General features: G+C 43.9%; 2 protein-coding genes across 4 annotated transcripts; one reads left to right on the forward strand and one right to left on the reverse strand.

Annotated features, from left to right (window-relative positions):
• The first annotated feature begins 905 nt into the window (after positions 1-905).
• On the forward strand, positions 906-6,934 carry LOC129832427 (complement C1q tumor necrosis factor-related protein 5-like). Of its 3 annotated transcripts, XM_055896478.1 has the most exons (4): positions 906-1,665; positions 2,204-3,169; positions 5,371-5,609; positions 5,745-6,934. In XM_055896478.1, exons 2-4 carry the CDS (start codon positions 3,126-3,128, stop codon positions 6,278-6,280), a joined length of 819 nt encoding a protein of 272 aa, XP_055752453.1. In that variant the 5' UTR covers positions 906-1,665; positions 2,204-3,125; the 3' UTR covers positions 6,281-6,934. The 3 variants fall into 3 exon arrangements, with proteins under 3 accessions (XP_055752453.1, XP_055752455.1, XP_055752454.1); XM_055896480.1 differs by lacking the exon at positions 2,204-3,169 and having other exon boundaries at positions 909-1,665; positions 5,374-5,609; XM_055896479.1 differs by lacking the exon at positions 2,204-3,169 and having other exon boundaries at positions 910-1,665.
• Positions 6,935-19,130: 12,196 nt separating this feature from the next.
• On the reverse strand, positions 19,131-23,057 carry LOC129832428 (E3 ubiquitin-protein ligase RNF26-like). The gene has a single exon (XM_055896482.1). It carries the CDS (start codon positions 22,479-22,481, stop codon positions 21,126-21,128), a length of 1,356 nt encoding a protein of 451 aa, XP_055752457.1. The 5' UTR covers positions 22,482-23,057; the 3' UTR covers positions 19,131-21,125.
• Positions 23,058-23,424: the final 367 nt, after the last annotated feature.

Raw genomic sequence — 23,424 nt, forward strand, 5'->3', positions numbered from 1 at the left:
TCTGTGAAATCAAACTGTCCACTTAGGAAGCAACACTGACCTTTTTGCCACAGCTCGCATTGATGTGCCATCCTGGATGAACTGCACTACCTGAGCCACTTGTGTGGGTTGTAGACTCCGTCTCATGCTACCACTAGAGTGAGAGCACTGCCAGCAGTCAAAAGTGACCAAAACATCAGCCAGGAAGCATAGGAACTGAGAAGTGGTCTGTGGTCACCACCTGCAGAATCACTCCTTTTTTGGGGGTGTCTTGCTAATTGCCTATAATTTCCACCTTTTGTCTATTCCATTTGCACAACAGCATGTCAAATTTATTGTCAATCAGTGTTGCTTCCTAAGTGGACAGTTTGATTTCACAGAAGTGTGATTGACTTGGAGTTACATTGTGTTGTTTAAGTGTTCCCTTTATTTTTTTGAGCAGTGTATAAATCTGCACCACCTCAGTGCAGTTATGGCTACTGGCCTCAACGCAAGGCTTGTGTAGTCCTCTGTGAAACAGTTCAATTGCCTCGAGTGAAAAGGAAAAGTCTAGGTCTGGGATTTTAAAGAGCAATTGCCAACCTCTTTTGTCCCATAAAACAGTGAAGTGGTGTAAAGACCAAACCAAACCCATGTGTAGAAACATGGAGGTTCCACCCTAAATGTGACCAAGCCTCAGCAGTCCCATCAACGTAGTCTGTACCTGTAGGGGTGTCATCAGTGACTTACTACTAACTCAAGGTGTTTGCTTTGTAAATGCTGTAGCAGACTTTAGGGACACATCCATGTTTTGCATGGAGAGACGGAGATCAAAGTGAGTGATAGTTCAGTAAAATAAGTCACATCCTCTTTAAGAGTGGCTGCAAATGGTTAAGTGGGATGTTTTCTGACTATTTCACATTCCTCAATCAGCTCACAACTGACACGAGGAGACGATTCCAGCCAAAGTCTCTTTTGTTTCAATTTCTGGAGGAAAGAACAGCATTGCTTCGCTCTAAGATAACATCATTTCAATCATTTCATCTCCCTGGATCTTTACTCTCATGAAACCGAACAAATGTCTCCGCGTCAAGGCTAATAATGAAGAATCCTCCGATTCCAAGGCCTTACTGCTTTTTGAGGAGTTCACAATATGAAGGGGAGGCTGTAACAGCATTTAACAGTATTGCTCGAGTTTTCCAGGACTTTGCCTCAGTGTGTCGTGGTTACATGTCCCCGACCAGCGACCACAACAGTCTGATCTCTCCCACTGTTTATGTTGGGGAAAGAAATTCCTCCAGTGTCGAATCTTAAAATCTGATGTAATCTGCCAACCTTTGTTATCCTCACTGCACCTACTTTTTCCCCCTCACTCACTTTCCTGATTTCTCAACCTCTCCCTCCCTCTTGTTTGATCCTGAGCTTTTTAGTGAAGATTTATTTTCCCCTTTATTATTTGCGCTGGCGAGACTTCAAATATTTCCCTCCTACTCGAACTGTCTTTTCCTCTCCATCTCCCTCCCTCTCTCTCTCTCTCTCCCACCCACCCTCCCTTTCTAATTTGCTTTTATTACCGTTTCCTTTCAAGACAGAGTTCTCCTTCTTTTCCCAGCCTCTTTGGCTAAAGCAGAAAATATAACTTATGACTGTTTTCACTTCAGCACAAGGCAAAGACTGCAGCTCCTGAGGACTTTTGCACGTTAACTGGTAAACTTTATTTTCACATAATTCCTGATTGAAAACAGTTTTATATATTCACTGTCTGCTGTGAGTAGGTGTGGTTCAACATGATCTACAATAAGGAAAAGGATCTATTTTCCATTGACAATATTTTGCTGCTACGTAAACAGTCAGTAAAGGAATGGAGGAATGTATGTTTCACAGGCAACTAATTTTGTTTTGCAAATGCATTGATGAATTCCTGTGTAATTGGAATATACTTGTTTTAATGAAGTAACAAATAGTATCCTGTTCAAATAGTATACATTTTTCTAACCAGTCATAAAACTGCTGCTATCCTCGTCAGAAACATGCTATACTGTGAATCTTTGTGATACTGCCAACATCCCCTCTGTTATTGGATGATTAGTTGCTCAGAAAGTTGCAACAATACATACTGAGGTATTACTGTATTTTGCATATTGTATTCCCACAAAAAAAAGTGAGTTTGTGGTCAATATAGGGATACAGTGGTCTGCAGCTTCTCAGATTCCAGTGTTTATCCTGTCTGTCTGTTCTTCCTCAGAATGCTGACACATCTTTCGGCTAGTTTCTCCACAGGCCAGACCTCTCTGCTCGGAACAGGTCTTTAAATGCTGTCATAAAGAATACAGCAGCTGTGGCTGAAATATACCACTGACTCACAACGGCTGCGCTGAACTGAAAATAACCTGGAAGACAGGATTTCACATTTTCTGGCCTTAAAGTAATACTTGCTTGTAGTGAGCACACTACAGGCTGGAAGTCCTTACTCTAAGATAGTTTTATTAGATGTCTAAAACGGACATTTGAGTATGGGCATATTCTGTGGTAGTAATTTTACATTTTCAACGTGAGCATTCTTTTGTGTGATCAAGTTGCACAGTTCTCTGCCACGTGGTTCACTCTTGCTATCAGAAAATTGATTGTGAAGTGCTCTGGAGACATGCCCTGCCGTTCCCAGTGTCTGTTTTTTCAGGCTTTGTGAGACCCGTCATGTGATCCAGTCCCATGGTAGCCAACAGTGTCAGTCTGTAGACAGACTGTTTGTTGTCAGTTGCTCACATCTGGCACCTCTCGTTCCCAGGACTGCTGAAGGAGGGGGCGGAGACACTCTGTCCCTCACTTCAAAACCCTCAGGCTCACACACACACAGACGACACAGACACGATCCCGAACTCACACCAAAGGAAAGCAGGACAAAGCAGGAGCAACACTGAGCTTTTGTTTTGAACAGTGTAAATAATGATTGCTTCCATTCTGGCACTGCTGCTCTCGTTAACATTTAATGTGAAACGCTGTTTTAAAAAGAAGTCTACTGACGCCAACAGATGTTGAACATTATCACATTTCAGTTATTTAGCAGACGCTCTCATCCAGACCAGTAGTGCGTGCATACATTTCCATATTGTTTTTCCATACTGGTCCCCCGTGGGAATCGAACCCACAACCCTGGCGCTGCAAGCACCATGCTCTACCAACTACCAACTGAGCCACACTGGACCTATATAGGGTATGGTCCTAATCTGATTGCCCTTATAGCCTTTTAAAAGTGTAATGCCTGTCGGCCATACAGTGCATTCGGAAAAAATTCAGACCCCTTCCCTTTTTTCAACATTTTGTTCCGTTACAGCCTTTTTCTAAAATGAATTAAATAAAATTAAATCCTCAATCTACACACAATACCCCATAATGACAAAGCGAAACAAATGTTTGAATTATTTGCTAATAATAAAAAATAATAAAAACCAAAATACCTTATTTACATAAGTATTTAGACCCTTTGCAATGAGACTTGAAATTGAGCAATTGTGGTAAGTTCAATCGATTGGACATGGTTTGGAAAGGCACACACCGGTCTATATAAGGTCCCACAGTTGACAGTACAAGTCAGAGCAAAAACCAAGCCATGAAGTCGAAGGAATTGTCCGTAGAGCTCCGAGACAGCATTGTGTCGAGGGACAGATCTGGGGAAGGTACCCAAAAATTGTCTGCTTCATTGAAGGTCCCCAAGAGCACAGTGGCCTCCATCATTCTTAAATGGAAGAAGTTTGGAACCACCAAGACTTCCTAGAGCTAGCCGCCCGGGCAATCAAGAGCAATCGATGAGCAATCAAGGGAAAAAGGCCTTGGTCAGGGAGGTGACCAAGAACCTGATGGTCACTCTGACAGAGCTCCAGAGTTCCTCTGTGGAGATGGGAGAACCTGCCAGAAGGACAACCATCTCTGCAGCACTCCACCAATCAGGCCTTTATGGTAGTGTGGCCAGACGGAAGCTGCTCATTAAACTGCACGACAGCCCGCTTGGAGTGTGCCAAAAGGCATCTAAAGACTCTCAGACCATGAGAAACAAGATTGTCTGGTCTGATGAAACCAAGATTGAACTCTTTGGCCTGAGTGCCAAGCGTCACATCTGGAGGACACCTGGCACCATCCCTACGGTGAAGCATGGTGGAAGCATCATGCTGTGGGGATGTTTTTCAGTGGCAGGGACTGGGAGACTTGTCAGGATCGAGGAAAAGGTGAATAGAGGAAAGTACAGAGAGATCCTTGATGAAAACATGCTCCAGAGCGCTCATGAGCTCAGACTGGGGTGAAGGTTCACTCTAAGCACACAGCCAAAACAACGCAAGAGTGGTTTCGGGACAAGTCTCTGAATGTCCTTGAGTGGCCCAGCCAGAGAGCCCTGACTTGAACCTGATCTCTGGAGAGACCTGAGAATAGCTGTGCAGCGACACTCCCCATCCAACCTGACAGAGCTTGAGAGGATCTGCAGAGAAGAATGGGAGAAACTCCCCAAATACAGATGTGCCAAGCTTGTAGCGTCATGAAGACTCGAGGCTGTAATCGCTGCCAAAGGTGCTTCAACAAAGTACTGAGTAAAGGGTCTGAATACTAATGCTAATGTGATATTTAAGTTTATTTTTAATAATGTTGCCCAGATTTCTAAAAACCTGTTTTTGCTTTGTCATTATGGGGTATTGTGTGTAGACTGATACAAAAAAATTATTTAATCAATCTTAAAATAAGGATGGAATGTAACAAAATGTGGAAAGTCAAGGGGTCTGAATACTTTCCGAAGGCACTCTAGGTACTGTGTATGCTCTCATTAACTGTACCGGGGGCCTATACTCTCAAAGGTTTGTGTCCGTGGTATGAGGCGTCTTATGTTATTTTTAGATGGTTATTCAAGTTCCGCCACTCCCTCTCCTCCAGTTGCATGTTTTCCCCTGGTCATCTGACCCCTCCTCTCAGCTGTGTCCAGTTGAGTGAGAGTCCAAGACCTTTGTCTACACATGTGACCAATGGGAAAGGAGTTGAACGTCTGTATTCACACTACACAAGTCAGTGTAGTCAATAATGTATGTCAATAAGAAAAGCTGATTCAGTCTCTAATATATGACAGCCGTTACACTACATTACAGGTTATTTTCCTGCTATCATTTCATGTCATAATTCTTTGAAGGATATTTCCATAGCATTTATGGGTTCAAGAGCTTGTGTAATTAGGTTTCCTTGTGATTATATAACCCTTGCACTGTTGTGCATCTCATAACATCTGCAGAATAAATCAAGGAACACCATAGCTATTTATAAACTCACAGATGAAACACTGAGGATCCCCGGGAGAAGTCAGTTCTAGAGAATAGAATATCAAGCAGAAATTTTTTCTTTCCTTCACGTTGACAAAGAATGTTTCTCTCCTCTACATAGTAGCATTGAAATGACATCACTCCAGCTGTGGCCCCTCCTCCTCCTCCCTTTTCTACTGGTCAACTTCTCCAGCCAATTAGACGACAACAAGATCCCGCCCAGTCTGTGTACGGGACACCCAGGTATCCCAGGTACCCCTGGGGTGCACGGCAGTCTTGGCCAACCAGGAAGAGATGGGAGGGACGGGCGTGATTCTGTTCCTGGGGAGAAGGGAGAGAAGGGAGACAGAGGAGAGACGGGTACAGTGCACCATACTTTCTACAACATACTTTGGACTATATAGATCCATGAGTCTTCCCCTGGTTCAATTGGTTCAAGTGTTATTGAATAAACAGTAGTAACAGTATTGTGTTTTTACCCTATTCTCCCTAAAGGCGAGTCAGGCCTTAGAGGCCTCACTGGAGATCAGGGGAACTCTGGAGATAAAGGAGACAGGGGGCAGTCGGGGGAGTGCGCCATCGCTCCCAAATCAGCCTTCAGCGCCAAGTTGTCCGAGGGCCGCACCATGCCCGTGGCGGCGGAAGATGCTGTGCGCTTTGACAAGGTAACGCTAAACGAGCAGGGTGACTTCAACACGGAAACAGGACGCTTCACCTGCAAAGTGCCCGGCGTCTACTACTTTGCGGTCCACGCCACCGTCTACCGGGCCAGCCTGCAGTTTGACCTGATGAAGAACGGTCACACGATGGCGTCCTACTTCCAGTTCTATGGGAACTGGCCCAAGCCAGCATCTTTGTCCGGAGGCTCGCTGCTGCACCTCATCCCGGGCGATCAGGTGTGGGTGCAGATGGCGTTGGGCGAGTACAGTGGTTTCTACTCCAGCTCTAAGACTGACAGCACGTTCACTGGCTTCCTGGTGTACTCGGACTGGAAAAACTCTGCTGTCTTCGCCAAGGGCGAAGTGGTATAGACATTGCGGGGACCAAGTCTGGTGTTGTGGCTAGGGGGGGTCCTCCCCCAGAAAATATTTGAAAACGTCAAACTAATTTACTGCCATTCTACATGATTCATAGCCTCTCTAGAAGGTTTTTTAGAAAACTCTGGTCATTGCATAAACACATTAAGCAAGGTTACAGAAATAGCAGTAGGCTATGGCACATACCATACTGATGGGTTATGATGAGGAATCAGGTGAACTGTAGTGCTTTCAGCTGTGCTTCAGGTTAGCCATTTGACTGCTGCTGTGCAATGGTGAATCACTTTAAGACTTTCTGACGATGGCCCTACACGTATCATTGTTTTTTTGCCTTTACAAACAAGGATGGCATATGGGGTTTAAATGAGACATGTTGGCTCCTGCAATTGGCCGGAAATGTGAACATAAGAAGGTTATATGTCCTGTTGTGGTGGAGGTGTAAAGAGGGTTCAACATGTGTGTGAGCTATTTAGGGCTTCCAACTGTGACATCACTGACTGATGTCATGAAACTTAGCCAGTACTTTGTGCAAAAAAAAAATGAATTGTTAAAGAATTCAAACTGAAGCCCTAAAATACTTTTCACAATCTTTTTTACTTATGTCTGTGCAACCTTCACTTATGTCACCAATAAAAATGTTAACTTTCATGACTGGCTTTAATACCTAATACTCTGACCAGGTAAGTACATTTATGACAACACAACAAAACAAGGACCAACAACTGAGATGACATCAGTTACTATGTGCTCAACAATGACAATATGCCTGGTTCCACGTTAGATATAGCTAGATTAATTATTTAATGACAAGCTGACAGCTTGCCTGCCAGTGTAATGGCGCTGTATTCTTTTCTCTTTCTAAGATTTATTTTTTTACTATCCAAGAAGACCACAAAAAGTGAAAAGAGTATCAGCGTGGATTATTTTCCACTGGGGCCCTTGTTAACTTCAGTCTAATGATATCACCAAACACGGGCTCCTCTCTTAAAGCAGAACTCACAGTAGGCGGAACTAGTGCCACAGGCGCCCCACCAGCATTGTTTTCAAGGTGAGGAGATGAGCGTGGAATGCTGAAAAACAAATTGTGCTCTTCTATCGTTTGTGCAATGATGTCCGAGGGGGAAAAACTGTGTGCTTTGATTTAAGTAACTTCTATGTTGTTATATTGGAAATGGAGGAGGCTGTTTCACAATTGGGGATCCAAACTTCAAAGTACATTGACAGACTCTTAGCTACAGACAGACAGTTTACCTTGCACTGCCAAAACCAGTGGAATGCTTCTCTGACTGTTAAATATTCTCACTCTGAGACAAGGAACTCACATTCTCCCCTTCACCTCAAACTCTTGGACAAAATGATGTTCCCAAAATACACTTTAATGGTTTTTGCCCTGAAGAGATGAGGGGATGGAGAGTTAATCAATCTTCCCCTCACTATTCACATCCCTCTTTTCTATTAGTTCAGGCCCTGTAAATCTCTCCCCCTCTCTCCCTGATGGAAAGACTGCCAAACAGTGATGAAGGAGACAGTGATGTCATTCATTGACATAGCAAGCATGGGTGAGTGTCTAGAGGAGGGAAGTCAGAGAACAAGATGAGCAAAGGAACTGACTTTGAAACTCTTTGCCTGAGTTTCCTCCCTTTCTTAAGAACATTTAAAATACAAAGATACTGTATCACAACACATTCAGATCTTGTGTCTTAAACTTTATGAAGCTAAATCTATTGCCTGCCTGGGGTTAATGATAGAGAGTGGTAAGAGTAACTTGCATTGCTAAAATGGTGAGAGAAAAAAAGATATGGTGAGAAGGAGAGCCACTTTGTCCACAAGATGGCAGTTGTATCACCACAACACACCAGTGCCTCATTCAAACCGATTTTTGCCCATTCCTTGGTCGCTGGAGGGAACATCTGTTACCAAGTGCCTCAAATATAAGAATTCACATGTAATCTGTGAGCCAATTTATCTTAGTAGAATATAATAACAGATAACAGCTGTATGAACAGTCTTTAGGGGTTAAAGTGCCCTGCTGGTTATAACAACAGTAGCTAAACGTTTAAATTAATAAAACAGATATCAACTTATGGTCCACTTCCATTTCCCTCATCCGGCCCATTTCCAGCCCATAAACTCTCCTCTCATTACATGTTTATCCAATGTGTCCTCTCCTTGATTCTGGTTGTACTTTTAATCCATCACAAAGTGAAGGTTGCTACTGGAGTTTGGAGCAGTCCATGGGCCTACTGTGTGGGCGTGGGCATTGAGAGAGCTTTTTCAAATCGTTCCCAATGGCTCAGGAACTATGGAATGTGTGTACTGCATAACGGTAAGCTAAACTGAGAGGCCTACACTCACACTTCCGTTTAGAACCAGGCCCCGTGTCTCCAGTGTGAATAAAATGACCTTTTAGGACAGGGTCATGTCCATTGGCGCTGCACTCCGAAACGGGAATGAGTAGGGAACTATTTCTACTTTCTCTCTGCTATGTTTAGACCATCAAAGTGTGTGCACACCCCTTTATGTTCTCTACCACTTAGTCTGTCATTGAACGCTGGACATTGTACGTCCTCGCCAAATAGCACCATCCCATTGATGCCAACTACGATTTGTTTGCCATTCTGACTGACAAATCCTGTTCTCAGATATGCCTTTGCTGACGTCTACGCAAATCCCTCTGTCAAGGAACAGTAGAATGTGTATGTTTCCTTTGGTGACGTGATGGGGATTGTGACTGGAGTCAAATACCTAACCTCAAAGACTTGGCCAACGTCAGCGACACTGAACACTGGTCCAATGTGGTCTTACAATCATCGAAACATATTTGATTACTCCACAGTATCTCTCGTAATGTGTTCGTCTTTGATAATTATTTTTACAGAATGGACAGTATAGCGCTTCTACCGGTATGTACTGTTAAAGGAGTAGTAGAACTGGTTTGGCAGGTCAAACTACATGGCCTCGTCACTAAAGAACGTAGACTTCATTGTCCCTCCCATTAAGGTTGTTAATGCTCTCGGGGACAACGTCCAAGTGTACGAAGGAGGGTTCTGAAATAAGACACAGTCCTGTTTCCTCAATGAGATTGAAAAACACAGAAACAAGGTTCATTATTTAAGGCATATGAATAAGGAAACCAGGGCAATTCAAAACTGCAATATCTCTCTGTTGAATGTCCATCTTCAGGTGTTTGTTTAGCTAAACAATAAGGGCAGGATTCAATCCGATCGGGTATTTTCGACAATGTGCCTTTTATAGGTAATGTTCCCGTGCTTGTGAAGATCCCATCCACGGTAAATACTGCATATGTCGGCTAAATAGACAATCATCTCTATATATATATATATCTCAAGAACACATGATTGGATTGAATCCCGGCCTAAGACATGTTTCGACACACATGAAGACAGCTCGGCTGTCAAAACGTTATTACATTTTTGCATCTGAGCTCTTAGATTGTGTGTCTCTCTTTTTGTTTCTCACGTTTGGACACATTGTCATAGTATTTTGTCGTTGATACTGAGTTCACTGAGGTGGTAGAGCTTACTCTTAAGCCAGGACTGTCTGTATTCAGTCCTGATAGCCGGGGAAGAGTGAAGTTGGAACACCTGCTCAGTGCCCAGGAAGTTGACTGCTGTGGCTGAATAAAGGTCCATCCCTGATAGATGAGGAACAATCCCCAGAACTGGAAATAATGAATCTCTAAAGAATGTTAAGTAGTTTATCAGTAATGTATTTTAGATCACAAACACAACTTTCCGTGTGGTTGCACTAGTCTAACAATCCGTCCTTGTACGCAGCTACTGTAGATATTTGAAAGCAGCCGTCAGCACTCACCAACCATGACCGAGGTAACCGAGGTAACTTCCCCTCATCCCTCTTCCTTCTTCCCTTCTAAGGTCAACTTTCCATTTGAGTCTTCATGTTGGAGAACACATTGCATGTTTGGTTGCGATGTGGAGGTGTTCATTATTGCTGTTATCTTTAAAAACTTTGAACGGTAGTGGAGCCCCTCACAGAAAGACAGAGGGAAGGTGTGTGATGTGTGTGTGTACAGTTAGTTCAGTGTTAATATCCAGAGTATGACAACTGCTCGCAGTCATACGATAGTGTCAAACGAGAAGAGAGATTTCCATCTTGACCAGGTTACATGTACCATATAGTCATGTGAGATTGTAGGTGTGGGTCCCACAAACAAACATCCAAATTGTCCAGAGCCTTAAGGGTCTTGATATACAGTATAGTGAACAAAAATACAGTATAGTGAACAAAAATAGAAATGTAACATGTATTTTTCATAAGCTGAAATAAAAGATCCCAGAAATTTTCCATACACACAAATGTATATATTTATTTTACACAAATTTGTTTACATCCTTGTTAGTGCGCATTTCTCATTTTCCAAGATAATGTCACGTGTGGCATATCAACAAGCTAATTAAACAGCATGATCATTACACAGGTGCACCTTGTGCTGAGGACAATAAAAGGCCACTCTAAAATGTGCAGTTTTGTCACACAACACAATGCCACAGATGTCTCAAGTTGAGGGAGCGTGCAATTTGCATGCTGACTGCAGGAATGTCCACCAGAGCTGTTGCCAGAGAATTTAATGAATTGAACAGACCACATGTAACCACGCCAGCTGATGAAACTGTGGGTTTCTACAACCAAAGAATTTCTGCAAAAACTGTCAGATGCTCATCTGCGTGCTCATCATCCTCACCAGGGTCTTGACTTAACTGCAGTTCGGCTTTGTAACCAAATTTATTGGGCAAATGCTCACCTTCGATAGCCACGCTGGAGAAGTGTGCTCTTCACGGATGAATCCCAGTTTCAACTGTACCAACTCTTTGTTAAGGGTTTAGGACTTCATTAGTTGTTGTTGCTGATTCGTAAACGCAGCAAAAAAAGAAACGTCCCTTTTTCAGGACCCTGTCTTTCAAAGATAATTCGTTAAACTCCAAATAACACAGATCTTCATTGTAAAGGGTTTAAACACTGTTTCCATGCTTGTTCAATGAACCATAAACAATTAATGAACATGCACCTGTGGAACGGTCGTTAAGACACTAACAGAGTACAGACTCTGTACTAAGGTCACAGTTATGAAAACTTAGGACACTAAAGAGGCCTTTCTACTGACTGAAAAACACCAAAGGAAAGATGCCCAGGGCTCATCTGCGTGAACGTGCCATAGGCATGCTGCCAGGAGGCATGAGGACTGCAGATGTGGCCAGGGCAATAAATTGCAATGTCGGTACTGTGAGACGCCTAAGACAGCGCTTCAGGGAGACAGGATGGACAGCTGATCATCCTCGCAGTGGCAGACCACGTGTAACAACACCTGCACAGGATCGGTACATCCGAACAACACACCTGCGGGACAGGTACAGGATGGCAACAACTGCCCGAGTTACACCAGGAACGCACAATCCCTCCATCCCTGCTCAGACTGTCCGCTGAGAGAGGCTGGACTGAGGGCTTGTAGGCCTGTTGTAAGGCAGGTCCTCCTCACCAGACATTGCCGGCAACAACGTTGCCTATGGGCACCAACCCACCATCGCTGGACCAGACAGGACTGGCAAAAAGTGCTCTTCAATGAAGAGTCGCGGTTTTGTCTCACCAGGGGTGATGGTTGGATTTCCGTTTAACGTCGAAGGAATGAGCGTTACACCGAGGCCTGGAGTGGGATCAATTTGGAGGTGGAGGGTCTTTCATGGTCTGGGGCGGTGTGTCACAGCATCATCGGACTGAGCTTGTTGTCATTGCAGGCAATCGAAATGCTGTGCGTTACAGGGAAGACATCCTCCTCCCTCATGTGGTACCCTTCCTGCAGGCTCATCCTGACATGACCCTCCAGCATGATAATGCCACTAGCATACTGCTCGTTCTGTGCGTGATTTCCTGCAAGACAGGAATGTCAGTGTTCTGCCATGGCCAGCGAAGAGCCCGGATCTCAATCCCATTGAGCACGTCTGGGACCTGTTGGATCGGAGGGCTCGGGCCATTCCCCCCAGAAATGTCCGGGAACTTGCAGGTGCCTTGGTGGAAGAGTGGGGTAACATCTCATAGCAAGAACTGGCAAATCTGGTGAAGTCCATGAGGAGGAAATGCACTGCAGTACTTAATGCAGCTGGTCGCCACACCAGATACTGACTGTTACTTTTGATTTTGACCCCCCCTTTGTTCAGGAACACATTATTCCATTTATGTTAGTCACATGTCTGTGGAACTTTTTGTCTCAGTTGTTGAATCTTGTTATGTTCATACAAATATTTACACATGTTAAGTTTGCTGAAAATAAACGCAGTTGACAGTGAGAGGACATTTTTTTTTTTTACTGAGTTTATATGTCCCAGTTATTTCATGGCCTGCATACTCACCAGACATGTCACCCATTGAGCATGTTCGGGGTGCTCTGGATCGACGTGTACGACTGCTCGTTCCAGTTCCCGCCAGTATCCAGCAACTTTGCACAGCCATTGAAGAGGAGTGGGACAACATTCCACAGGCCACAATTAACAGTCTGATCAACTCTATGCGAAGGCGATGTGTCGCGCTGCATGAGGCAAATCGTGGTCACAGTAGACACTGACTGGCTTTCTGATCCACGCGCCTAACTTTAAAAAAAAGCTATCTTTGACCAACAGATGCATACAGTATCTATATTCCCAGTCAAGTGAAATCCATAGATTAGGGCTTAATGAATTTATTTCAATTGAGTGATTTCCTTGTATGAACTGTAACTTAGTAAAATCTTTGAAATTGTTGCATGTTGCGTTTATATTTTTGTTCAGTGTAGTTTCGGAATTCCAACTAGAACAGGATAAGGTTTGTATTATTATGTGGCTTGCTTCTAAAACATCAGTATATTGCTTCAGAGTTGTTTTTGAGGAATGATGTTCCATCATAGAATCTACTTGCATGCTTTTTTCTGCTGCTCAGAGACCTGCCAATAGACCTGCAACAACAGAGCTTCACATCAACACAGTAAGAGTGCTCTGGAGAGCAGACAATACTGTATGTACAGGTAACTGCCAAAATAAAGGAAACACCAACACAGCGTCTTAATAGGGCGTTGGGCCTCCACGAGTCGCCAGAACAGCTTCAATGCGCCTAAGCATAGATTCTACACGTGTCTGAAACTCTATTGGAGGGATGCGACACCATTCTTCCACAAGAAATTCCATCATTTGGTGTTTCGTTGATGGTGGTGGAAAACCCTGTGTCAGGCACCGCTCCAGAATCTCCTACTAAGTGTTCAATTGGGTTGGGATCTGACGACCCTGGCATATGGTTTACCATCCTTTTCATGCTCTTCAAACCGTTCAGTGACCACTCGTGCCCTGTGAATGGGGGCATTGATGAGACCACTCTCATCAGGATATAAATTATTCACAATACAGTGTAGGTTGAAGGTGATCACTCAGAATGGCTGTGTATTTATTGGCGTTTCCCTTGCCCTCTGGTTGAGTGGACCTAATCCATGCCAGGAAAATGTGTTTGCTGACATACAAGAGCTTGATTAGACTAAGTTTCTTACATCGGCCTCTTAAGCCCCAAGGAACAGGAGACCCAGATCCTCTCTCAAAGTCATGGTATAGTATTAAGAAATACCCAACTCTGAAATTCTTAGCATCTAAACAGAAACATAATATTACAGAAAATAGCTTTGTATCGTATTTGAGAAGGCGTATACTGTATATCATGCAAAGGCACTAAACTGCCATGTAGGCCTAATCTAGCTGAGAGAAAATATGCTCTCCTCTACATACAACGATTATGAACATTGAATGGAGACTGATGGGAGATAATGCTTAATGTGGTATTGGATGGGATTCCTAGGGGTGTTCACTTCACCCATCGTCAGGGGTATAAGGAACGGGAACAACCCCAAGACGAACCTCGGGGCAGTGGAAAAAGTCATGGTAACCCTCTTGTCTGCGGCTGCCAATGCTCAATACAACACATTACACTTCAAAGTAACTTGCCATTTCCATAATCAAAACACTTATCCAAGATGGTGTCACTCGTGATCGTAAAGAAATGGATCCAACGGTATCTCCAGTGTCTCTACACAGCGGCCATTTGCGTTGACTGCAGTTTATATAGGTCAAGATGTCATAATGCGGATAATGTCATCAAACTGTACGCTATAGTGGATAATGCAATGGAAACAGTCATTAAACTATACTGGGTATAGCACTGTTTTCCGTTTTTTATTGTCTCAAGTAGATCATGCTCACGCACAGACATCAGTTTAACGTCTAGTTGTGATTAACATTTGGTTGAGCTGTCAACTAACATGAAAAAAAAGAACGGTTTTCCGTGTTGATTCAATGTCTTCGCATAGAGTTTTTGGTTGAAATGACGTGGAAATAACATTGATTCAACCAGTTTTCCCCAGTGGGGCTGGTCAGATTGACCAAAGCTTTTGGATCCTATTGAAATGATCAAGGTCCCTCAAACGTTTCCCATAGTGTTTAATGGTGAAATGTTGAATTACACCAGTATCCTATGCATTGTTTGGTCAGCTGCAATAGAATTGTCAGGAGTAGAGTTGGATCACACGTTCGAATACCGTTGACACAACAAAGGCCACTCCACATGTCAAGCCAATGCTAGTTAAGTGTCATCCTACTTGAACCATTGTGAGACAACTTGCGCTCTGTGGCATTGTTGTCCCTTAATTACCTAGTTGTTTCTCCCACATGCAAGCTAGCCCCTAAATCAGGTATTATTACCAGGTGTGTCAGAGAAAAGCCCAAAAGATTGTCAAAGACGCCAGTCACCCAAGTTATAGACTGTTCTCTCTGCTACTGCACGGCAAGCGGTACCGGAGCACCAAGTCTAGGACCAAAAGGCTCCTTAACAGCTTCTACCCCCAAGCCATATGACTGTGGAAGAATTTATCAAATGGCCACCCGGACTATTTACATTGACCCCCCCCCCCCCCGCCCATTTGTTTTTACACTGTTTCTAACTTGCTGTTTATTATCTATGCATAGTCACCTTACCTCTACCTACATGTACAAATTACCTCAACTAACCTGTACCCCCACACATTGACTCGGTACCGGTACCCCCTGTATATAGCCTCGTTATTATTTTATTATTTTTTTTAACTTTAGTTTATTTTTTAAACTCTTTCTTGAACTGCATTGTTGGTTAAGAGTTTGTAAGTAAGTATTTCACGGTAAGGTGTTGTATTCGGCGCATGTGACAAATAATGTTTGATTTGATTCTACATAGGAGCCCTTACAACATTGTGCTCTGTGAAAATGAAACATGTAATGCAAATAGGTAGGGGCGTGGATCAGAAAACCAGTCAGTATCTGGTGTGACCACCATTTGCCTCATGCAGCGCGACACATCTCCTTCGAATAGAGTTGGTCAGGCTGTTAATTATGGCCTGTGGAATGTTGTCCCACTCCTCTTCAATGGCTGTTACGAAGTTGCTGGATTTTGGTGGGAACTGGAACACGATATCGTACACATTGATCCAGATCATCCAAAACAGGCTCAATAGGTGACACATCTGGTGAGTACGCAGGCCATGGAAGAACTGGGACAATTTCAGCTTCCAGGAATTGTGTACAGATCCTTGCGACATGGGGCCGTGCATTACCATGCTGAAACATGAGGTGATGGTGGAGGATGAATGGCACGACAATGGGCCTCAGGATCTCGTCACGGTATCTCTGTGCATTCAAATTGCCATCAATAAAATGCAGTTGTATTCATTGTCCGTAGCTTATGCCTGCCCATACCATAACCCCAACGCCACCATGGGGCACTCTGTTCACAACGTTCAGCAAACCCCTCGCCCACACAACACCCCACATGCTGTCTGCCATCTGCCCGGTGCAGTTAAAACCGGAATTCATCCATGAAGAGCACACTTGTTCAGCGTACCAGTGGCCATCGAAGGTGAGCTTTGCCAACTGAAGTCGTTTACGACGTCGAACTGCAATCAGGTCAAGACTCTGGTGAGGATGACGAGCATGCAGATGAGCTTCCCTGAGACGGTTTCTGAAAGCTTGTGCAGAAATGATTCCATTGTGCAAACCCACAGTTTCATCAGCTGTCGGGATTGGCTGGTCTCAGACGATCCCTCAGGGAAAGACGTTGGATGTGGAGGACATGGGCTGCGGCTGTGAGGCCGGTTGGAAGTACTGCCAAATTCTCTAAAATAATGTTGGAGGCGGCTTATGGTAGAGAAACGAACATTCAATTCTCTGGCAACAGCTCTGGCGGACATTCCTGCAGTCAGCATGCCAATTGCACACTCCCTCAAAACTTGAAACATCTGTGGCATTGTGTTGTGTGACAAAACTGCACATTTTACATTGTTTAAATGCTTTTGTATATATAGTGTGGAGTCCCTATTTAGAAGGGACTTCGGGAATTAATTCCGTGATGTCATAAACCACAAAACTCTAGTGAAGGGAGGCCTGGAGGAAGTGGTTCACAATGTCCAGCAGAGCCCCCTTTCCTGACCCCCTCCTACACCTATCACCCCCAGCTGCTGTTCTTCAGTTTCCCTCTCCTCACAGATGGGGAAGTCTAGGGAAGGGGAAGGTTACTTTCTCACATTCAGAGATACTATCACCAGGGCAGAATGGCTACATTTATACTGCATTCAGAAAGTATTCAGACCCCTTCACTTTTTCCACATTTTGTTACGTTACAGCCTTATTCTAAAATGGATTAAATCATTTTCAACCTACAAACAATACCCCATAACAACAATGCAAAACAGGTTTCTTTTTGCAAATGTATATATATAAAAAATAAGTAAATATTACATTTACATAAGTGTTCAGACCAGTACTTTGTTGAAGCATCTTTGGCAGCAATTACAGCCTCAAGTCTTTTGGGGTATGACGCAACAAGCATGGCACACCTGTATTTGGGGAGTTTCTCCCATTCTTCTCTACAGATCCTCTCAAGCTCTGTCAGGTTGGATGGGGAGCGTCGCTGCACAGCTATTTTCAAGTCTCTCCAGAGATGTTTGATTGGGTTCAAGTCTGTGCTCTGGCTGGGCCACTCAAGGATATTCAGAGACTTGTCCCAAAGCCACTCCTGCGTTGTCTTGGTTGTGTGCTTAGGGTCATTGTCCTGTTGGAAGGTGAACCTTCGCCCCAGTCTGAGGTCCTGAGCACTCTGGAGCAGGTTTCATCAAGGATCTCTCTGTACTTTGCTCTGTTTATCTTTCCCTCAATCCTGACTAGTCTCCCAGTCCCTGCCGCTGAAAAATGTCCCCACAGCATAATGTTGCCACCACCATGCTTCACCGTAGGGATGGTGCCAGGTTTCCTCCAGACGTGACACTTGGCATTCAATTCAAAGATTTCAATCTTGGTTTCATCAGACCAGACAATCTTGTTTCTCATGGTCCGAGAGTCTTTAGGTGCCTTTTGGCAAACTCCAAGCGAGCTGTCATGTGCCGTTAAATTAGGAGTGGCTTCCGTCTGCCCACTGCCATAAAGCCCTGATTGATGAAGTGCTGCAGAGATGGGAAAACCTTCCAGAAGGACAACCATTTCCACAGAGAAACTCTGGAGCTCTGTCAGAGTGACCATCTGGTTCTTGGTCACCTCCCTGACCAAAGCCCTTCTCCCTCGATTGCTCAGTTTTTCCGGGCGGCGAGCTCTAGGAAGAGTCTTGGGGGTAATAAACTTCTTTAATTTAAGAATGATGGAGGCCACTGTGTTCTTCGGGACCTTCAATGATGCAGAAATTTTTTGGTACCCTTCCCCCAATTTGTGCCTTAACACAATTCTGTCTCTGAGCTCTATGGAAAATTCCTTCGACCTCATGACTTTGTTTTTGCTCTGACATGTACTGTCAACTGTGGGACATTATATAGGCAGGTGTGTGCCTTTCCAAATCATGTCCAATTGAATTTACCACAGGTGGACTCCAATCAAGTTGTAGAACCATCTCAAGGATGATCAATGGAAACAGGATGCACCTGAGCTCAATTTCAAGTCTCATTTCTGGACCCCAGGAAGAGTAGCTGCTGCTTTTGCAACAGCTCATGCCGATCCTAATAAAATACCAAATAGTAAAGAGACTGAATACTTATGTAAATAAGGTATTACATTTATTCATATATACATTTGCAAAACTGTCTAAAAACCTATTCTACTTTGTCATTATGAGGTATTGTGTGTAGATTGATGAGGAAAATGTTTTATTTAATCCATTTTAGAATAAGGCTGTAACGTAACAAAATGTGAAAGAAGTCCAGGAGTCTGAATAGTTTCCGAATGCACTGTATATGGAATCTTCAACATCTCCATCCTACTTGGTTTTCACGAAAATCTAGCAGTTTAGTGAACTTCAGAGTGGTGGATCAATATAGAAATCTTGGCAATGGTGGCATAGCAATGGTAGGAAATATGGGTTTTAACTTAAAATGTATGTTGGAAACACTGTCCGATCATCACGGAATTTGACACAACACGTTACCAATGTCTAGTGCGTGTAATGTGAAACACTTATTTGGGGATTCATTGGTCAAGAGGACCTGAAATCAATTATACATTCAAAATTGGTTAATTAACAAGGAAATAATAGCCTTGATTATCTCATAGATGCTGAAGCATCTAGTGCTGGTATGATCTAGTATGATGAGCAAAACATCCTGTGAAACAGAACTGGCTGTGGTGCTGTTCTCTTTCTGGTGGATTGTATCAGGGCCTAGGTTTGCTCACACAAGCTGGTAAACCCAGTCTGTAACAAAAACACAGTCTATTGACTGTTCTGAACTGGAATGCGAAGTAAATAGTGAAAATACAGCAAATAAATGTTTTTCCACAACAGAAAAAGACAGAAAAACAGTACCAAAATATGTGTTTGTTTATTGTCTCAGACATTTGTCATTCTCATTAGTGAGTCTGGCCACATTCATAAACCTTTACAAAACAAAATACATGTTTACAATTAAGTCATTTAGCAGACTCTTATTCAGAGACTTACAGGAACAATAAAGGTTAAGTGCCTTGCTCAAAGGCACAGACAGAATTTTCACCTAGTCAGTTCGGGATTCGAACCAGCGACCTTTCAGTTACTGCCCCAACACTCTTAACGGCTAGGCTACCCTGCTACCCCATTCATGGCTTATTGCAATGTCCATCACTTGTGCCATGTCCCCCGGATACACAGGTCAGTCTTCCTAGATCAAATAAGCCGTTGTGAATGGCAACATGTGTGGTCTGTGATAAGAGTCCACTGTATCTGGAGACAGGAATGTCACGCAATGAATAAAGGCCTCTGGGGAAACCTGACAGGAAAAGAGGTCAACTCAGAATATAACCTAGGATTTACTCTGGACTAAAATATATGCCCATATTTTTTCATAGATTTGTATCAATACAATGTCACAGCATAGACAATTCACGGGCCCAACTTTTTTCTCTCCAGATTTTTATCAATATGTCACATCATAGACAATTGTTGGTTTCATAATTACTATAGAAATATAAATGGGGGTGTTAAGAAAATGGTAGGCCGCTTGAAAACTGTTGGTTTGGTACTAGATAAAAGGGATAAAGGGCAAAATTATTGAATGAGTGATTACAGAACCTGTTGAAATAACAAAAATATGAAGAATTCTGATTGGAACAAAGACATTAGGAAATGATTGTAGGCTACACAATGTCAATGAGACTAAAAGCAATCACAGAAGGACATCAGTGACACTGTGGTTCACGTTCTAGTTCGTCTGTCACAATATTGAAGTCACTCCATCGTGTTTGACCCAAAAATATCCTACGGGCAGAGCCTTTCCAAGATGTATTTATGAAACCTTGGTCCAAAAAAAAGGCATATCAAATATGCCTTTTATTGTCACTTAACAGGCCTTTCTCCAACACTTGCAAACTAATTCAATAACCATTGCAGTTTGTGTAACATGGCATTTCAGAGCTTTGGATCAATACTTATTTTGAGCAAAGAGACACAATAGAAACAAGGAATTATGAAGCCATTACTGACTAATGGTGGTCATTTTGAACAGCATGGCAATGTTTGATCACAAGATAAAAACATTGCAATAACTATAAAAGGAGGAATATACCTTGTGTGGAGCATAAATTAGGTAGTGTTCATATATCAGCATAGTGGAAAGAACTGGCTAACCTAGTGATCCAAATGATGGAATAATCATTAGAACAAAACAAACATTTATAATATGACAAGACAAATAGATCTGCTAAATCATTTCTCTGACACTGATATTTTTAGACAACCATAGCTTATGAAATTAACCCCCTATCCCACAATTTCACGGGTCTCTGAATATGAACTGCTTGGAACAATATTGGCTATTGACAAATTGCATTTGAGTGGTTGTCACCGTTTCAATCTAAGCATAGGCTACAAAAAGTGTTTTTACGATAACATTTCGTACTGTATTGACTCCTGTGTTTCAAACTGAACCTGTGCTGAATAAAGTGAACTGCTACACAGCAAACATTCCTTTAAGTTCACACACCACATACAGTTTGGAATGACCATGAAGTGTTCAGTAATATGAACAAGCAAGTATAAAAAAAAATGTGGGCAAGCATTTACATTTACGTTTAAGTCATTTAGCAGATTGTAGCAAGCACTGCCATGGTTGTCTGAACAAAACACAGGCGTCATTTAAGACATCAGCCATGGGCGACAAGCAATTTAAGCACGGTGGACTGGACTTGGATAGCAGTGTGCCTGAGCTGCAATGTACTGCTGGTGTAGACGTAGCCTAAAGTCTTTGCACATTCTAAACCTGAGATTCTACATGTTAACAAGGCGTTCTGAGCCACACGCCCCTCCCTCGTTAGGTCCCTCACAGATACACATCCATGGTATTAAGGATCATATGGCGGCAGAGAGGACAGTTCTGCTGGTAGATGGGCTGGCGCAGCAATATGTTGGTACAGCCCCGACACAAACACAGGTGGCGGCAAGGCAGCAGCACCACTGTCTTAGTACTGTCCTGGCAGATTATGCACTTCTTCCTCTCTTCCTGCTCCTGGAGCAGAGTCAGTAGGCTGTCATTTGGGGGACCCTTGGAGCTGGTGCCCCCCTCCTCTGAGGAGAGTTTATGTTTCTGTAAAGGCCTGTGTGTGCTGCTAGAGCTGGGGAACGCTAGGTCCCACAGGTCATCCATTAGCTGGCGAGGCCGAGCAGCACGTTCAGCGCGTGGTGCAGTGTCTCCTGCCCTGCCGTCCGGAAGAGCCCTCTGCTCTCTGTCACTGGGTTCAGGTTGCCTGGTGTGGCCCTCACCCCTTACTCTGATGTTCCTGTCGACTGGTGTTATCGTTTGGTATAGGAGGCTGGCCTGCCGCTGAAGCCTCTGCCACACGCCCCTCCCCAGCATGTAGAGGCGATGGAGCGCCCTCTGTAGGACCTGCAGGGTGGGGAAAGAGTTGAAGTAACCGACGGCGTGGCGGGCTCCAAGACGGGTCAGCTCAGGGTTCATGTAGATTGTGGCGGTGACAACAATGGCAGCCGTGAGAATGAGGCCATAAATGTTCAGGAGGAAAACGCTGACGAAAATGTGTCCGAGCAAGCCTAGGAACTCCAGGGCTAGCCTGACGGGAGTCCAGAGTACGACTGAGGTGCCAACCAGGCTGCTGTAGAGGAAGGTGAAGAGTGTGAGGGTGAGCTCCACAGCCTTCTGCAGTGGGTAGGAGACCGCCTCCCACATGCTGACTACAACAGAGTAGACGTTCTGTGTCCCGATGAGCAGCAGGTTGACCACCGTGTTGACCAGGTAGAACACCAGGCTGACTGCAATGCCACAGCCCTCCCATACCTGCTGCAGCAAGCAGTGGCCACACAGCAGCCCACGGTGAAACAGATCCCAGACATGCAAGAGAACATGTGAGGACAAGTAGCCCACCATTTTGAAACTCTCCAAAATACCTCCCGAGAGTTGCAGCCAGCGCCCTAACATGTTAACTGTGCCCTGGGCCAGAAGTGATACGCTGTCCATCATGGCAACCATGCAGAACACAGTGAAGTTCCAGCACTTCACCATTGAGTTGGTCAGTAGCATGGGTAGCTTATTCACAAAGTTGATACATTCCGCCAGGAGCCGTATCACTGAATGGACTATTAAGAAATTTAGGTCCAGGAGGAAGAATATGAAATCGAAACATTTCCCAATAGTGCAAAAGACAAGGTTCACCAGACCCATGATACACTTCTTACTCGCGTTGGTTCACTGTCTTGATCAATGAACTTTGTCTGTCCAGCAAAGGTTACATAGCTAGCTAGATAAGGTTAGCTACCTCGTCATCGGATGCGTTCACTTCTCCTTCGGTTCAATTAGCCAGTTTAGTTAGCTAGCATTACAAAGCTAGCTCTACGGGCTAACATAACTACCTGCCAAACACGTTGGTCGGGCACATTCCAGTTGCAATTTGAAATAACCAGCTGTGCAACCGCGTTTGTTTTGGCTAAAGGGCGAACATATGCACACACTGTAATCAGCGGATGTTTACTTTCAAACTTGAGCTGGCTATAGTAACTAGTTAGCTCTTCGGTTAGCTGAATAGCTAACAAACTGTTCTTCCTAAATAAATTCCCGTCATGCGATCACAAAATGTTCCAGCTCCTCATGCCCCGTCTTCAATAACGTATGTCCTTGAGCGAAATCCACCATAATCCAATGCAAGATAAAGAAAGTTGACGACGAAAAGTCACAAAACAGACACCTGTACGGTGGCCGCCATAATGGTTTCGGTTTGGTCACATGATCTTCTCCTCCAACGAATCACGTCCATGAACGTACGTGTGTTACTCTAAACTTCTTCTTCTTCTATGAGGTTTAACGGCAGTTGGCATCCAATATATGTTGCATTACCGCCACTTACTAGATTGGAGTACAACTCCCTTATACTTTCCTTGAAAAAAATATATATTTAAAAAAATACCTTACCATCTAACACTACACTCACAAAAAAATAACACCACCCTACTCCACTATTTAAATATATTTAGGGCCTCCCGGGTGGCGCAGTGGTCTAAGGCTGTGCCACCAGAGATTCTGGGTTCGAGCCCAGGCTCTGTCGCAGCCGGCCGCGACCGGGAGGTCCATAGGGCGACGCACAATTGGCCCTGCGTCGTCCGGGTTAGGG

This window comes from Salvelinus fontinalis, chromosome 33 (assembly GCF_029448725.1).
Source record: "Salvelinus fontinalis isolate EN_2023a chromosome 33, ASM2944872v1, whole genome shotgun sequence".
In the NCBI taxonomy this organism is placed as follows: domain Eukaryota; kingdom Metazoa; phylum Chordata; class Actinopteri; order Salmoniformes; family Salmonidae; genus Salvelinus; species Salvelinus fontinalis.